This window comes from Homalodisca vitripennis, chromosome X, assembly GCF_021130785.1.
Source record: "Homalodisca vitripennis isolate AUS2020 chromosome X, UT_GWSS_2.1, whole genome shotgun sequence".
Lineage (NCBI taxonomy): Eukaryota > Metazoa > Arthropoda > Insecta > Hemiptera > Cicadellidae > Homalodisca > Homalodisca vitripennis.
Genome location: NC_060215.1, coordinates 95763791 through 95783460, shown reverse-complemented (window position 1 = coordinate 95783460; position 19670 = coordinate 95763791). Strand labels below are relative to the sequence as shown.

The 19670-nt window shown below is 34.2% G+C and overlaps 1 protein-coding gene across 1 annotated transcript in view; it reads right to left on the bottom strand.

Moving 5' to 3' along the window:
- The window catches only part of LOC124369715 (oxysterol-binding protein 1), a 120742-nt gene that overhangs the window by 18370 nt on the left and 82702 nt on the right, over positions 1-19670 (bottom strand). Inside the window, exons 6-11 of the mRNA XM_046827771.1 lie at positions 15727-15816; positions 9774-10094; positions 7705-7950; positions 6897-7044; positions 2324-2493; positions 410-576 (exon numbers count right to left, since the gene is read on the bottom strand). Coding sequence (XP_046683727.1) covers positions 410-576; positions 2324-2493; positions 6897-7044; positions 7705-7950; positions 9774-10094; positions 15727-15816 — 1142 coding nt within the window. The remainder of the gene's footprint in view (positions 1-409; positions 577-2323; positions 2494-6896; positions 7045-7704; positions 7951-9773; positions 10095-15726; positions 15817-19670) is intronic.

Sequence of the window (19670 nt, the reverse complement as noted above, 5' to 3'; positions counted from 1 at the left end):
TTTTTGTCTTTCTGTGTCTTTTTAAAACCAGAATAGCGTGATTCATAATAATATAGAGGAATCGATAATTTTGATATCTTAGCTCTTTTTACAAAAATTTCAATACCAATATTTTATTAGATTTTCATAAACTTCTGTAGTAGAGCTGGATGCCCAAATGTTCTCAAATTGCTAGCTCTAAAACTGTGATTATTCTACTTGTAACTACTTGTAAACATGGATATTTTATTAAAATATGGTATGAAAGAAATGCTGAACCATGATGGAATTTGCAAGATACTAAGGCTAGTTGATAAATATTTACTCCAGAGATAAAATATTACTGTTATATATAACAGATTTTTGACACATGTATTATTCTAGATAAATAGAATAACAGAGAACTATAGAGAATTGATTGATAACTCACGGTGGGTCTGTTCTTTTCCAGGCAGTAATGTAACTCCCTGTTTTGTATACTGGATTCTCAGGAGTGCCATCATTAGCTGTGATGGGTGCGATGTCGATTTGTCCATCCCAAGTACCTTTGATTGCCCAACGAGCCACCCCAGCTCCGTCCGTAACACACCCTGTCACCTATTTAAATTACAGTCAGGTTAACATCAGAATATCAGTACAACATAAACTTTTAGGACAAACCAAATTATCAAATAGGAAACAAGCAAAAATGTATATGTAAAATATGAGATTACGAGTTAAATATTACTAACTCATTCCAGCAGACATTGAAAAAACTAAACAGAGCTGTGTAAGTATACTGGTTGCCTGTAATAAATATCCTTGATATTTATGAATTTACTAGTCAAATGAAAGTAACTCTCATGGTAGTGTGGAAGGAGAGTATTTATGTATTTGCCTAATCGGTTCTAATGCATTCAGTAGTTTAACAAAGGTGGAACAGAAAATATATTTGTCATAGGCTCCTTAATCCATTCTAATAAGAGGGATTACTATTTCTATAAACTCAAGACTTGTGGAGGAATACGTATCCATTACTATATTCTCATATGAAACTTCACAAACCCTGAACATCATAACTTGTTAAAAATGTGTTTTTAAATCACCCATTTATCACATAAACTTTACCACGATCACTGGTGACCAAAATGGTGTCATATACAAACATTCCTAATGATTTCTTAATCCCCTTCTCTCTCCTCACATATTACTTGCTGTAGTCTTGTGCGGCTACATACTTCATTCAGTACACTAGCTGCTGAAACCATAATCCAATTTTTATTTGATTCATCCCTAAACATTAAAAATATTACTTACTGCACAAGAATTTAAGAATCATCTTTACTATGAGAAATTAATTATTTTCCAGGTTACACTTTTGATGTTTTATGCTCTAATGGGCATAAATCAAAATTAAACCTTTAACCACTGTAGATGAGTATATTACAAGCAGAACACTTGCTATCACCGCTACTGTCATGTATTCTCTCGTGCCTTGCCATCAACATTCTGGCGTAGTCATGTGGGTGCATTCAGTTGTCTGTTGTTTGTTCTCTTGTATGCCGAGAGATTGGGCACATGAGTTCACAAGACGAGAAAAAACAAGACGTTAATTCAGCTATATGTATGAGAACTGCAATGTCGCTTTATGTGTAGTGCCGTGTTTTGCACAACACTATGAACTAAAAAACTTCCAGGATCATTTCCTACAAAGAATACTGTGTAGAAGTTTCTCTTTTATAATAAACGTATGCATGACTAAAACATCTTTGTTGTTTTTGTAAAATTACTGTAGTCCTATAGTAAAACAACTGTGGAATAAACTGTCTTATTTATGTCCTAATCAAAATAAGCCAATACACTTTCAAAGATTCAATACACAGAGGTCAAATCAAAATACGCAGAAAATCATTGCTAAATGCAGCAAAATAATTATATACAACGTATATGGTTACTTTTCATTACCAAAAGGAAATAAAACGTGTGTGTGTGAGTTGGTTGGTCTGAAAAAACTAAGTACTACATGCTTGGCCAGCCGCACAATAGCCATAGTCATAATTTCTTTATTTGTACATGAATACAGAGGAAAAATTAGGGCCACATGGACCTTTCTTACATTTAACCTTAACAAAATCAAACTACAAAACCAATAGATACCACAATACGCTGCGTTCAAAGGGTTAAAACTCTTAAACTGTCAGGCCTTTTAGGATTGTTCAGTGATCACTGGTTAATCACCCAGAACTAAAGTTGTATTAACTAATGTTTATTATATCTTTAAGATAGTGAGAAATCTCTTCAATGCTGTTCTGAGGTAATTATTAATTTTTTACAATGCAGAGGTAACCAGTAACCAACTACTCACTTTCCGCTGTACATCCCTGGTGAAGTAACTATAGGGTATGTATGTCAACTTGCACTTGGTCTTATCAGGATGCTTTAGTATCTCTGTGTCTCCATGCTGGTCTATCCACAACTTGCCAACGATTATGTTATGGACAGTGGTTGTCACTTTCTTCCAAGTGTAGTGGTTACCTAAACAAGAAATTTGTATTAAAGAGCCTGCAAAAATTACTACATTTATTTACTAGTATTACTAGAAAGAAAGAAAAAAAATGGAACGGTAAGAGTACAATGACAATTAATTATAAAGTAACTCGACCAGATTGGCAGTGTCCTCTGGGATTATTGCCCCAAAATTAGAGAAGTCCATCAATTGCACAAATTCACACTACATTGCAAATATAATTTTTCCTAAATTACCAGATTGTCTTAAGTTACCAAGTGTTTACAAATCCGTCACTTATAAAAAGAAAGTAACCTCATGGCTACTAAACATAGATAAAGTTGAGTTAGAATATTTTATAACTTCTTTGTATGCACATTAGCATAATTGTTGAACCTATGTTCATTCATCGCTAGCATTGACAGTGGGTTGGTGTTGTAACTGTGTAGGATTGAGTGTTGATAGAGTGTCTTTTGATCGTGGTAAATATAGGGACAGGAAGGGGGAGATAAAAGTAAAGGGGAGCAGGGGGGGATAGAGAGGGGGGAGGGAGAGAGAGAGAGAGTGAGAGAGAGAGAGAGAGAGAGAGAGATTATGATGGTTATGTGTGGCGTGAGTGTTAAGTGTGTGAGAGGTTCCAAGCCTCCTAATTAACCGATATCTCGTATTTTGGATAAATTCAGTTTATATTCTTGTTATCATTTATGAATCATCCATTATCATATTATCATTTCTGCGGTTGTTATCTGGTTGTAATCTTATTGTCAAACACTTGCTTTGTTGTAGCTATGAAGTATTTGTTTTTTCTTATATTACGAGCATACAAAAGATGCATTTCATGTTGTCATTACGTTGTTTTTCCATACGAAGATTTACATTACTTTTTATGTTGATGAGTACATATTCATGCTGCTGATCGCGTCTCGATCTCCACACACAGGCTATGCCCATGTGGAGATCATTTCCTGTTTTTGCATGTATGTTGAGATCTTTGTAACTATGAGAGAGGAAATAAATTAATATTCATTCATTCATTCATTCATTCATTCATTCATTCATTCATTAACTTGGGGGAAAGGGTGGAATCAAATGGATAATCAGTTGTATTACTCAAACAAGAATCCAACCAAAAATGATTTTATTTGGGACAGTTGTAAGATAACAACTAAAATGTTCAAAAACTGAATTAGTATATTTATTTAAACTAAAATATACATCCAACATATTTCCACTTTTCACATGAACATTAATAGAGTCAACACATAGACTTCAAATAGAATGAATCAATATATTGCAATTGTGACACAAACATAGTTTTTAATCTTGCATTATTCCTTCCACTTGACATCCAAACGTAAAAGAAAACTGATGACCGTAGTAACTTAAAATTTTGCCTGGTATAATGTGACAAAGTATCCTCAGTTGGAACAATTTTTTTGTTGGTACGAGGTTCAGTTGGCACAATGAGAAAAATGGCACTTGCAAATAAATAGTTTGATTCAAACAGTATTTTGTTTGGTACATATTATAACCATTAGACTATGCAAATAAATATCAAGGCTAGTGAGAGGTGAAATAAAGGTTAATACAATGGTAGGGGTGTATGGGACTACATTCCAGATTTCAGAAATATAGAGTGTCCTGTGTCCATCATTTCATAGCAATCAGTACAATATCTTTCTGTGTTTTTGTGAAGAAAATTACACAGATTGGAAAATACATATTCATGACTTCATATATCCCTAACAGCTCTTTTTGAGTTAATCCATCTTCCAACAACGACCCGTTTTATTATAATCGGTAACAGGGGGTTATTCGACTTTAGAGGAAACGGCACAATAAATAACAGTACGTAGTACACTAGATAGTGTGGGCATGCTTTCATTGAGACTGTTATGCAATATTAGAAACAAATGGTACTCTTTGTCTTCCTCATAAACATGTATCTAATGTGACTATAGTTTATTGCAGAGGTGTTTGTTAACTTGTGTCACTTCAGAGAGTATTTTGTTGTATTTATATATAAATATGTATATGTGGGAAAAAGTGCTGTACCTTGAATTTCAATCATATATAAGACTTATGTCAAATTTAACAACAAAAAACAAATAAAAGGGTGTTTATGCAAATTGTTGGCTTAAAGATTAAAAAAAATATATACTATATTCTTCATAATTAAATTGACCAACGAATAAAAATGTCAAAAATAAGCTTTGTCAAACTTTTTTGTTTGTTCTTGTAATTTTTAATATGTTGTTAAGGGGTTAACAAGTAATAGTGAACTTATCCAAGTGTTATTTATTCAACTGCAGATAGCATAAAGATCGTTTGAAACAATGGAAAGCATTGCTGTATGTTAGTTAGCTCTACTGATATTCAAAATTATTTATGGATGTCTAATTACGATATTATCTTCTTTGAATACAACATTACACAAGAAGAATTACAGACAAAGGATATATGTATGTATCATGATATAAATATTATTTCATACAGAAATTAATATAATATGACCACTAAATTCCAGATTTTTGTGTTGGTTAGAGTGCAAACAGTACTAGCTTCATATATCATATTCATATATTGTACAACATGTGACGATTTAATAACAAGAGTTTATTTTTTACAGGTTTAATAGTAACACATGCAATGCATTCCCAAAGATGGGGGTTAGAAATTAAAATGTTGTAGAAAGATAACTAGTTTGTATATGTTAATTTTAGTAGTAGGCACAGTGAAGGTGTTATAATTTGTATACACCATAACCAAATTAAACAAAGAATATGATCAAATTGTTTATGAAGGCAGGTTATAAACTTTCAGAAATCATTTGAAAATTAATTGCATGTGTGAGTGTTAGTTGGAGATCATCAATTCCATTGTCATCAGAGAAAGTAACAATTAATAAAAAAAGCCTTATGCCAGATATTACAAGAAGAACTAATTATGTGCAAGCAGTTTATAATACTTGTTTACCACAGCATAAACAAATGAGTCCTGAAAAACAGGTTAAGAACAAAAATTATTTTATGAGTAATCAAGCAGGATTGTTTTAGAAACAAAGAATTTTTCAAGAAGAAATATTTTCAGATGTTTATTTTTTTCATAAATTAAAATAGTAGTATAATTCAATCAAAATGAAGATTTCCAATTCTGATTATTTTTAAAACTGATACGCAAAAATGATTCCTCAATACCATTTTTATATATATATATATATATATAGCTCATTGCAATATGATACATTAAGAATGGATACCATACAGCACCAAAATATCATTAGTGAAGTTTAACTCAAACTCAGCGAAACAAAACTTTAGTAGGATTAACAAATACACAAACCAACATAGTACATGACATAGCAAGAACAAGCATAGCAAAAGCAAACATTTAACTTGGTGTAACTTTTGTATGAAGGCTCAACTTTAAATGTAAACAAGTATAAAATATAAATTATACTATAATTTTAGTTCACTGTTGGTAATTATTCTTCAGTATGTTTTAAATACAGCAGAACCACATTAAGTCAGACCCTTATCTTCAGATAATTCGGATAAGTTTTTTTGAACCCTACTGTACATGGTGACTCAATGATCCACATCAGCACAGTGTAGTAAGTAACATGCAATGCACATGTACCATTATCGATAAAACTATCACAGACAGTTTAGTTCATTATTCCATTCCATTCACAATACCAGTGATCTGTTATTCTGTTGATATAAGTGAAATTGACAGTTCGTTGGAAGTAGCCAATAACTGAGGTTTTAGCACACTTACTGATGAGCAAGTTATTGCAAACTGTTAGGCTAAAGATGCCAGAAACAGTGATGATACACTGAACAGCCAGCAGAAATGTGTCCTGCAGAGGAAACATCTCACTTGGATGAACTAATTGAAGGTCTATGTTTAGTGGCTGGAAGATAGGGCAGCAGCTGAGCTTCTCATGTTGAAAAGGGCACATGATCATGTGGCAAGTAACGATGCCTGAAGTTGATGCAACAGAAACTTACAAGTCTCTTTCCTAAAACATAGCTGATACTGCACAATTCATACATGTGTTTCTTGAGTTGTGGATACTGCTTACACGTTTTTAATTTATTCCCTTTTTCAATTAAAGAAGAAACATAAACATAGTCTTCAGAAATTAAACAGCAGAAAGCAATCGCAATCATTTCAATTCCTGAATTCAGAGAGAAATAAATCGTTCTTCCATCTTCGAGAGAAAAATTTACAACTATCTATTGAATGAAACAATATTTTTAAATACACTGTATCCTTCTGAATAGTACAGAAAAAAAAACACATGTACATAGATTTAAGTGTAGTAAGTCTCTCATTCAACCACTGTTGCAATTATGAGAATTAATCAAATTTGGTTTGGCAGTTAACCTGCTAAAAGTAATGGTCCTACAGATAACTTTTTACCAACCTGTTTCTGGGAAAAGGCAATGCGCAGTTCCCATGGGTGTCACTTGCAGATATTTTCCACGGAATTTTGACGTCATTGTGAACTCTTGCCAACAGGTCCACTTCTTCCCCTCACAATACTGAGCCACCATAGGAGGATGATGAGATACCTAAACATAGTTAACATGATGTTCATCTTATACTACAAAATAAAAGTTTATACATTACAATACTGAAAAACCCATTTTAGAAATTACACTTCATAAAAAATATTTATTCAGACTAAATATATGAGATTACTATACCGTTATTAAAATACTGATGAAAAACAAAACACTGTCAGTCATTTATTTATCACTGCTAAGTCAATGATACAAAAAAGAACAAACCAACTACAGCAGTCAGACCAAACAGACTCAATGTTTCCAATTCTTCCTCAATCTCTATCCAGTAACCCAGTTTAAATCTATTCAGCCCCATTGAAATAATAAGAAACTATAAAGTAACGAGTTTTATCTCAAATAAAATAATAGATTACTATTCATATTTTATTCAAAATTTTGAGTTGTCAAAAACCTCTACTTACTGTATAATACTTCAAAATGGATAGCCATAGCAAAAAGATGAATAATTACAATTATGTTATATGATGGGTTTTCGATGTTACTCATAACACAGAAAATTTTAAAATGCTAACAATGGTTTAGTAAATATAGGACCGTTATAAATGGGTGCTAGTTATAGATTTTTAGTTCAAATTTCTTCCGTTTTCCAGTTATATTAATTAGTAGTTAAATTATAAAATGTAATAGTTTTCTTTGTTATCTTACTTGTTCTGAGATAGCCCTCCAACCCAGATCATCACGGCGATCGCACTCATACGTCTCGCCCAGTAGAGGGTTGAATGGTTTCCCTGTTCGGTTAACTGTGCTTGAGTAGCTAGAGACAGTGAAAGCTGCCACATAAGCCAGCTGTTCTGTCATGTCTGCGCATTCTGCAGCACGGTCTAAAACACTTGCGTATTCATAATCTTCAGTGAGTCGCTGCAGCATCGACAATGGCTCGGAAAAGTTGACCTAGTATAAAAACATAATAAGAGTAATTTAAAATCCAATAAAAAGTTATATGTTCATTGAGAACAATTTTTTTTAATTGAGCTAGTCATCTGTTTAAACTAGTCATACTATAACTCTAGTTTCTTCATTAGTTTAATGTATTCTTACACTTTTAAATATGTTTTTTCCTATTTCTAGAACTATTTTAATAGAAATAAGAATGAAATTACTTCAAATTTTGTAGTGTTGGATTCATTTATTTAAAATCTAGCCAAAATATCACATAAATACAATTTTGTTCTGATTCAAGAAATTTTAAACACTACAACCCTTTGTCCTTGCTACAATTCTCTATAAATTACAGTTTATTTGTACTGATTATTAATCCTTTGATAAGGTTTGATGTAAATAGGATATCCGCCACTTTCCACGTTGCATGCATTTTGATGTACTTGGTCAGTGACATTCAAAAGAAACAAGTACATTTTCTCAGTAATTTCTGGTTTTAATCATTCAAATCACATACTACACCACACAGAATTAAACAAGCAATCAATTTTAAGTACCAAAACGATACTGATGAAGAAAAAATCAATTTATTTCATTGGTCTCTGTCACGATGCAGCTGAGAACTGCCGACGTCATTGCTCGCAAGTCAACTGACCAATTATTGAATTGAACTTTTTTAAATCACATTTGCGTTGATTTTAGTTTGTTTTAAACCCCTTCGAGTTATTACAGCTATAGTAATTATGATATGATTGGTTTTAGATGTGTAATGAAGATTTTTGAAAGTAAGTTGTGAACCATATCTATACTCAGTGTTCAGTCTACACAGGATCTATTTATGTTTGTTTGTCCAAACATATTATTTTGTTATAGCTAGAAAAATAATATCAGAGACAGTAACATTGATAGTTTAGACTATAATAATTCAGAAGATATTGACTATTTATGTAGGAGGCGGGAATACAATAAATAGAGGCCTATATGATGAACCTACTCCTAGAAATTGAAACAGCCTAGCTAGGCCTGTAAGTACCTATTATGATGGTATATTTTTGAAGATTGCAATGGTTAACAAGAATTTATAGTTATGTAGATGAACAAAAATTAATGTATTATATGTACACAATATAGAATCCAACCAAATTTACCAGATTAAGTCACGCTGGAGGGGGTTAATGAGGTAATACAAGTAACACGTTGAAGGTTAATAACATGTAATGTTTTAATTAGTTTAGTTTTTAATCTATTGCTTAAAAAAGGCTCTATATAGCAAATTTTTAGAGTAATACACTCTATACCAACTACAAGTCTGTGTGTGTGTGTGTGTGTGTGTGTGTGTGTGTGTGTGTGTGTGTGTGTGTGTGTGTGTGTGTGTGTGTGTGTGTGTGTGTGGAGATAGGAGCTCATAGAGCAGACAATGACAACACAGTAGCAATTATATACATTTTGGAATTCAGTTTTAATTGTCTATTTAAATAAGTACACTGTTATATCTTGTGTTCTTAATGTCAACTTTCAGAAACGTTACATTTATTTAAATTAAACAATAAATTCAAGAACTAATACAATGCTCATTTGAATAAAATTATGATTTTTTAAACTTTGAGTATAAGTAAGGTATAAGCATGAGTAACTGGTTACTTGTAACAGAGTAAAGGTGTTAAAAATACATTGCATTTTTAGTTTCATTGCTACAATTTGTAGGCTAACTACAATCTTTTATTAACTTTTATGATTTGCATGCACTACAATAACTTAGAACAGCAACACAGTCAAACTAATATGCCGTTATCATTATACAATCAGTAAATGGTTCAAAAACATTGTTAACTTACAGGCATCGGTATTTTGGAAAGTTCTTTTCCAATACAGTTTTTCATGATGCTCCAGAGGTTGAGGGAACAGTTAGGTCGGTCTGGGACTCTAGTGCGCCTCACGCCAGGCCGTGCAATGGAGTGACACAAGGCTTGTGTAGGGGTGAGAGGCTGCGATTCAGTTCCTGCTGCTGAGCAGCTTGGTAGCGGCTCGTTCGAGCTCTGACACTTCGTAGAATCCAACGGTGTTGAAGGCACTGCTTTCTTCCCTTTAGGGGATGATCGCTTGTCTTTATTTTTTCCAGTGTGATAGAAGTTACTTATGAGGCCTCTCTTTTTGTTCTGAAACAAAATTGTTTACAATTCACAAACATTCGCATCAAATAATATATTACTATTTGATTTGTAATTTTGTTATGAACCAAACATAAGTCTGAATTAGAGTACCATTGCCCAGAGTCCAATATTAGGTTCACATAGATGTTCACTTGTATCATTTTGGGGTTTGCAGTCAAACACGGCTGGTTTTACTCAGGACCAGATATAAAGATATAAGGAGGGGCAAACGGTTGTTCCCTGCAGCACGTTGTAGAAGGTGGCACATTTTTTAATCAGAAAAGTTAATACAAGTGTTTTTTTTTTTTTTTTTTTTTCCTTTGGGATATTGGGGTGGATTCCTAGATCCTCACACGTCAACCTGAGCTTATTGTGTGCCCCTTTGATGTTAGAGGGGTAAGCCTATCTTCGTGCCCTTAATTAGGCTAAGAAGCTTTTCCCCGATACTAGCATCTGGTTCGTCGCCTGGTTGTTTATCACCGAAAAGAGCCCTTCTCCTTGCTCCCAGTCTCTCACAGTCCAGTATTATGTGTTTTGCAGTCTCTTCAGACTTATTGCAGAGTCTACACTCCGAGTCCTCATTTCGTAAACCTAGAGTGTTTAGGTGTTTCCTGAAGTGGCCGTGTCCAGTGATCAAGGCAATCACTTGCTTAACCCGATCCCTCCCCAGCCCCATCAGCCATCTGGTGAATCCGGAGCTAGAATCGGCAAGCAGTCTTTTGCCGAGTGCTTGTCCTTGGTGACTCTGCCACCGCAAGCGGTGTGTCTTCCTGGACCATTTGTTTATACTTTGATAAGCGGCTGACTTGCTTATACCACAACTCGGTTCTGGACCGGTGTATGGCATGCTTGCTCCGCTTTTGGCAAGCCTGTCGGCGCATTCGTTGCCACCTATGCCTGTGTGGCCCGGTACCCAACCAAGACGCACATAGTTGCGTGATCCAAGCTTGCAGAGAGTGTTAAAGCACTCCACTCCCACACAAGCCTGGATGAAATGCTGTTGGAGTCAAGAGCTTTAAGAGCTGCCTGACTGTCTGACATTATACAGATGTTCATTTCCTGGTACCTTCTGGTGAGGCCTAGGTTGGCACAGGCTAGGATACCATAGATTTCGGCTTGAAATATGGAGCAGTTCCGACCCAAACTGCCGCTAAGGGCAGTTCTAGGGGATTGACTAAACACTCCATATCCAGTTCTACCCTTAATAAGCGAGCCATCCGTGTACCAGACAAAGCTCTTTCTTATTGTTGGGATGTTATCTTGCGATTTCCACTCATCTCTGGAGTAGAAGTCAACAGAGAATGGCTTATTGAATACGAACTCCGTTCTCATTGTGTCGGAGACCATTTCGAGAATAGCGCTTGGGTTTACAGCTTCAGTGATGGCGCCATGGCTCGCGTTAGACGCGCCATTCCTCCACAAGCCAGCAACCATCAGCCGATAAGCTGACTTACGCGCTTCAGCTTTTATATGAACATCAAGAGGTAGAAGTCCTAAAGCCACCTCGAGGGTCGCTGAGGGACTGCTCCTGAATGCTCCGGTTACAAAGATTGTGCCAAGCCTTTGTAAGCTTTCAAGCTTGGCTTTGGCAGTTACCTGATTCACCTTTGTCCACCAGACTAATGAACCATAAGTGATTTGAGGCCTTACAACTGCTTTGTAAAGCCATAGTGCTATATGGGGTTTTACGCCCCATGAGATTCCTGCAAGCCTCCTGGACGTCATGAGCGCCCACTTTGCTTTGTGCAGGATATTATTAAGATGATCATTCCACGTAAGCTTATGGTCTAGAGTCAGTCCTAAATATTTGACTGTCTTTGACCACTCCAGCTGAGTGGATGCGAGTTTCAGCCTAGAAAGAGACTCTAGGTTCTTTTTTCTAGTGAATGGTACAACTACTGTCTTAGAGGGATTTACTTTCAGTCCCTCTCCCTGACACCAGTTGTGTACATGTTGAAGGTTGGTATTCATACAAGTGTTAAAATTTGCTTGCAAGTTTTTGTGGTTTATCATCAATAACATGGACCCTAAATGATAATATAAATATTAATGTTATCAAGCAATAATTAAGGTTGCAATTAAAAGAAACAACCAATAAGCCAACCATAAAGATCGACTGCCCACCATGATGCATAACATAGTAACTAAGTAACCAATTAGTGGTAGTAACCACTGCAACCGATGTCAGCTCTAGCTGGACCAAATAACTACTAATCTAAGGGCAAGGATAAACAAGTTTTTCTTAGTTTGTTTGTATATAACAGAATCTTATCCCATAATCTGTTTCAACAAAAATGTAACCACTTTTGAAATTTAGCTACTTGTGCCTGTTTAGTAGACCAAATAGTAATTTTATTTTGATCCTATATTCAACCCAATGTCTGACATTAACTGCAGCATAGTAGACAAATTTGTGATATGCAGTGACATAATAATGTAGTTTGAATGTTTCCAATAAAATCATACGCTATATGTTTAACCCTTTGGACACCACCGTCCGGTTGATCGGACCGTCGAAGTCCGGGCGAAAAGTGCCAACGTCCGATCGATCAGCTGTTCGAGAAAAACATCTTTTAAAAGTTATTTTTTAACTAGCAAAGTCTGTTTAAACTGTTCAGGACTATTTTAGAAGTAAATAAGACTATCTGTAATCAATTTTAATGTTGGTAGTACTAATGACCTTGACACAGCTGTTTGTTTATAGTAGTCTGTTTCGTCCGAGAAATGTGCTAGTGTCTATCGTTATCATTCTGACGTGTACCTGCCTGTCTCTTTGTGATCGCTTCTGTCCTCTGTTTGAGAGGTTAGGTGTTCTCTGATATTCGTAAACTTTTTAGTTGTGCAAGATGAGTCGTTCACCGTTGAGTGACAACACAATCCAAAACATTATTGTAGAGGATGAGTTTCTTAGTGATAGTGAGGTAAATAATGTGCGTAACAGTTCGTCATCTGAAGCAAGTGAAAGTGAAGCTGATGATACTGATTTGGATCCCACATTTATTCCTATTGCCAGCACAAGCACCAGCTGTCGATGGAATTTAGCTAGAAACAGGTCTATAAATAGGTCAGTAATTTCTTTGTCCGAGGATGAAGATCAAATTGCACCAGCTCAAGCTACGACAAAGCCGCCGCAACGTGGCCGAGCCCGCCGCCCAGCACATGTTTCAAGTAGTGAGTCTGATAGTGATAATGGTGAATGGGAAAATATAGTAGAGAACAATGACCCTGGTCATAATCATTCTTTTGTTTTCAATGAAATTCCCGGCTGTAGACACTGTCCTCCTCGAAATTCTCCTCCCATTTCTTATTTTGATCTTTTTTCCCTATGTCTTTTTTGAACATATTAGTGACCTACACAAATATGTATGCTAGAAATTTTATTCAGCAAAACATCCATAAACTAGGAAATCACAGTAGAAGTCGATCTTGGAGGCCTGTGAGCTTTGTTGAGATAAAAGCTTTCCTAGCTGTTATGATAAACATGGGTTTGAATAAAAAGCCTACGATTGAGTTGTATTGGAATATGAAGTCTTCCCAGCATTCTCCCTGGTTCGCCAAAATGTTTTCTAGAAATAGATTTGAATCTATTTTTCCACATGGTAGATACCCGGTCATACACCTTTACCAAAAGAGCCCGGATATGACCCTTGTGCTAGATTTGCTCCTCTTATTGACCACGTGAACAATGTTTTCAAACGGTACTATAGGCCGAATAAACAATTGTCTATTGACGAAAGTTTAGTGGGTACTAAAAATCACACGCAGCTGCTACAGTATATGCCCAACAAGCACCACCATAAATGGGGGGTGAAGTTGTGGTTGCTATGCGACAGTGTAACACATTATTGTTTGTCTTTTTTCTGCTACAAAGGTAAAAGGGACACTGATAGAAATAATAAAGGAATAAACAAGGGACTTGGTTACACTGTTGTGATGAGATTATTAGAAATGGGAAACTATTTGAACAAAGGGTTTCACGTATTCGTAGACAATTTTTTTACCTCATTTCCTCTGGCCAAGGATTTGTATTCAAAACTGACTCATCTGACAGGTACTTTACGAATAAACAGAAAAAGAATACCCCCTGTCCTCAAACAAAAATTTGATGTAGGAGAAACCAAATACTGTTGCAAAAGAAATATGCTTTTAGTTGCCAGCCGATTGAAAAAGTCTCAAAAAAACAAGTACTGCTCTTGTCAACAAATGCTGAGGCCAAAAATGAATTAAAATCTAAGAAAAAAGGAAATAAAGTGTTTATTACTAGTAAGCCATCTATCATACGTGAATATAACTCCTTTATGGGTGGTGTAGACACTTCAGACCAGATGCTATACTGTTATTTGAACGAACGTCGTACACTCAAATATTGGCTAAAGGTGACATTTCACATTTTTGGACGGATGATTTTAAACTTATATATCTTATATAAAAACAACACAGACAATCCTGTATCAAGGCTCGATTTTACAATTGCACTGGTTGAAGGACTTGCAGCCGAGTGGCTTGGTGACCAAGCGCCAGTTCAAGTGCAGCGCGCGGGTGATGAACCACTTGACAAATTGCCCAATTCCAAGGAACGAAATTGTTCTATGTGCAGTAGACTAAGTACAGTTCAAGGTGGAAAAAGAAGAAAAACAAGATATTTTTACACAAAATTTAAAAAAAGTGTCCACCCATTGTGTTTCCCTAAACACACATGTTAGAAGTGACGGGGACAAATGTATATATATTTGTAAATAATTATTTTTATTTTTTTGACAAAGATTTTTCTTACTTTTTTGAAGAAAATCTATGATATAGACTTATAGTAGTGAGAAGATGGTCTCATTTTAATACTATGTAAGTATGTACAAACATATTTCCTACTGTAAAATTAATTCTAGTTATAGTAAATTTTTTCTAATATTAACACTAATTAAAAATATTTGTTGTGAAACTATTTTTCAACTTTCAGTTCTGAATTTTTGTGGGCAGTCTTAGAAATAATATCTGTAACAAATAAAAATATCACCGATAGCTAAAAATATTTTTTTTCGTACCAATATTTTGGTCTGAAGTGAAATTTTTATGTAAACAAATGTTTTGGTTAGGCATTACCACATCATAAACAATGTAGTTCCATTCTAAATGCTATTTATAATAACACTATTCGATAGCGCATATAATTTCCTACAAAATAAAAAAAAAACATTCAATTAACATAAAAACTAAGGATAATACAGAGCAAAGCGTAATAGGTTACAAAAACGTCAAAACAGGGCTGGCGGTTTTGGCTAGTACAGTTGATTCGGGCGCTAGCGTGATGGGTAGGGCGGCAGCCTTGGGCGTTGGCGTCCAAAGGGTTAATTAAACCCAATTATTTCCCTCTTTCAAACCTTAAAAATTAGAAGTTATACTTTGTTTCACTAATTGTCACACTTTATATGTGTACCGCACTAAACCATGCCAGAGATTGTTTTGGCAAAAACTGAATATTAATAAAAGTTAATTACTATTGAATATTGTTTTATAAATTGGTTTGGAAGTATTAAACATTATATATACAAAGGGAGCCAAAAATATCACCTACTAATCAAAACATGGAAACTTTTAAGTCTTAACAATCAAGAACCAAAAGTTGGTAATAACAAATTTCTACCTGGGGTTGCTGAGAGTTACTTTTATCACCTCCCACCTCTTCCACATCACTGCTGGACGGGGACGCTTCCTCATTCAATCCTTCCATGGCCTGAAATAATGAATTAATATTGAATAAATGTATTTAATAAATACTGTAGATTATTGTTGTACGTAGAAGTTGAAGAATCAGCTAAATTTACTCCCCAATATGTAGTGTAACTGATTTATTGTTTTCATCAGCTGTTTTTACAACAGCGACCAGTTGCGCATTCATAGTTGTAATTTTACAATGTAAATATGTTTATCACTATATGCTATTAAAAATGAAAAATGAACGATTATTCAAATTGGATCAGTATTTTTACAGAAGGCTAGTGAGTTTAATATGAAGTCTTACAATACTTCATGAAACAATGTACGGTATATCTTTTTTAAGTTAAAGTTCAATGTACAAGTGAGTTGAGTACAAACACCAGCTGGTTCAATGCAGCACAGTTTAACGAAATTATTCTGCTGACGAAATTAATTCTTGCCTGCTGGGACTCATTCTGCCAGAGAAATCGATCCAAAATGGATTAATACCAATGAGCAATCCAATTTTAGTAAAATGAATTACACATAAGCCCATCATTAAATTATGTAACTAAGAGTTTATTTAAATATCCAAGGTTGTTTGGAGCCAGGGCCTTATTTCTTCGGCCAAATGTTATGGGCTCTGATATGGGACAATAAAAGTGTATTTAATTTCTAAAAATACAGTTTCAACTTTAGCTATGGTTGTACCTAAAATTGAAACTTAATATTTTTAGCTAAGGTGTAGGCCTTGTCTGTATACTTTGATTACTTTTTAAAAGCCACTAAGTGGAGAAATACCAGCCAAGGCGGTATATACTTATTGGGAAAGAGGTAGGCAGTACCACATAGATGGTGGGTGAAGCTCATACATTCAAAGGAATGGGAGTGGCAGAAGAAATGGTACATTTTTTAGATAAAGTGTAAACCCAAAGTAATAAATTCTATTTGGAGATAAATTGAAATACCCTAAAGAGATTTGGCATACCATTTTCAATTGTTACAGCTGTACCTTTACTATGTAGACGAAAAATATAAAAAAAGTTTCTAGGATTCAGTTTTTTGAAGAGATATATGCAAGAAACAAAATTGTATCACAAAAGGTAAATGCTATCTAAAATATACTAAATGCTTTTGAAAACTATATATATGGTTTATATAAGTAGTTAAATTTCATGTCACTCCTTGAAAACCATTATGTTTTCAAGTGCCAACTTTCGTTGTTTGCCATTCCCAATTTAGTTCTAATGGAAGGTAGATGGATTAACAAAGTAGTATTTTACTAGAGTCTACTCATTCTCTTCTCGTACTCAACACAAAACTGACCACTGAATTCGCTGACTGAATTTGAAGTTGACTAACAAATAGTCATTTATACTTTTTAGGATGTTACATTAGTAAATTGTTTATTTGCGAGTAGACCTAATGATTACATTCACACACAACTACTGCCTATATCATGAATTATTTTGTTCTATGCCAAAAATGTCAAACCTACCAGTTTTTCAATCCATTAACAAGTTTTCATGTTTACTACATGTAAATAATGATTATAGTCTAATTAGTAGTTGTAGAGTAGGTAACATAGAGAAACATAGACGATTGTAACTTACTAACATATCAAATATGTGTGTGTGTGTTTGCTTATGCACACGCACGTGTGTGTGTGTGTTTTAATATTACACAATTTCTACCAACATTTTCAAAGTAATAGTAGATTGTATACATTTCTATTTTAAACCATATTTTATTTCATATTGGTATGTAAAACCTATATGATATTAACATTTTCTCGTAGATGTATTCTTTCTCTCATTTGTGACTTACCCAGTAACAGAAAAAGTTTATCAGAAGAGCCTAAGTAACTGATAAACATATTTTCTTACAACAGATTTCTATAATAATTTACTAAAATAAAATATGTCTATGCTCAATATATTTTCAACGTCAAAACTACATTTGAGTCTTTTCCTCTGAATTTGTTAAAATCAAGGATAATCTGATTGCCTAAAATCAAATAGCCCCTTGAATTTGATATTGTGTTAATCGTTCTTTTTCTAGTCAAAGCATTTAGTAGGTATGAAGTATACCATAATACTATATTGGAGATAAATTAAGCTTTGTTTTCAACTATATTTCATTGTAAGTAATTATTTACTACATTTATAAGTTAAATATTAAAAATTCATTTTGTTCAGAATAAATTTGGATAGTAGGGAAATTCGGTTAAAAAGGTTTCAGTTAATCCGTCTGATGTTTATCAAGAATGGACCATAGTTATTAAATATGTACGGAAAGAATAAAGTAATATTTACAGACTGATTAGTAAAAACATACTACTATTACTAGTACCAATAATAATAATAATAATTCTATAGTTGTTTGAATTAAACAAGCAAGACAACACTTACAAACTCGTGTTCGACAAAATTCAAATCAGAGAAAACACAATAGATTTTATTAACACATTATGTGCAGCGTGGTCACCGGCGACCTCTATAGTAATTACTCAGTGGCTCATATTACCACATATTTAGTTTTATTTAGCTAAGTTAAACTCTATTAGCCGTCATGAACTGCTACAAACCCCACTGATGGCTGGAGTCGTTTTTGATTAAACTCTGAATTTTGATCTGTAACCTTATAGGTACTACCTTGAGAGATGTTTTTTCGCACGTCACCAGCAGAGCAGTGAAATAACGTAAGGTGCAGCCACCTCACTGATGGCTGGAGGCATTCCTGATCAGACCTACTGGAATACAAGATTTTCTCTCTCTACTGCTATTTGCCGTATATGGCACGAGCAGTGACAGTCTGACAAGTAGTGATGTTTTGCGGAATTATTTTGAACTTTTCCAATCTAAAATTTGTTAGAGTACACTTCCCGCCCACAGTATCAGTACTGGCTGTTCCTCTTTGTGTTTTGCAGATGAAAATAAATCAGAAACAGATGGCTGTTTTCAATCAGCTGTTATGACTGCTGGTGAGTAAATGAATCGTGTCGATGTGGTATAATGTTCTCATATAATGTATAAAATTCCATTCTTTCTGCCGCAGTTCTTTAATTTGAACAATTAAACAACTTTGGAGGTCAAAATAAGATGGTTTGTAATTAATTCACATGTAAGGTAATAGCATGTTTGGCTGCAAAATCTGCCTTTCATTGCCTATAACTCCAATATGACCTGGGATCTAAACAAATTTAATAGAATATACAATGGAAGCTAGATAAACATATTTCTTCTTTATCTTGAGAATAACTGGTGGTGTGTTTAAATCAACATCAGCAGTTTTCAAAGCCATTGATACACTTTTTGAATCCGATAATATAATAAATTGTATTCCTTTACAAGTTTCTATTACACATAAAAAAATTGCAACGGCCTTCTTCTGAAAAATATTTAAAAAGGAATCAACTTTGAAAGCTTAAGGTAATTTCATTTCAAAGTAAAAAATAGCAATTATGGTGAACAATGTCTCATTAGTTTTTCAAGCATCTGTATAAATTTGGACATATGTAGGCCACTTTGTGTTAATAAGCTGGAATAGTCCAATTCTTAATTTGTAGTGAAAAACTGGTTTAATCTGAACAAGAGAATCTTTATAATTTAGTCTGATAGTAGCTTGGAAGGCAAGTCAAATTAGAAAATTTCAAATGGATTCACTATTCTTAATATTATACCATGTAATAACAAAGCAAGACCTTTATTTTCCCAATACATACTATTTTAACACGTAAAATGCAATCTTTCAAGAATTTTATCAATTGGATAAGTTCTGTCAGCCAAGCGTTTTAATATCATCTGTCAACTAAAATAGCCTCCTGATTGTAATGTTATGATAGAAGCCCCAACCTCCATTGCTTCAAAGGATGTTGATTTCATAAGATCT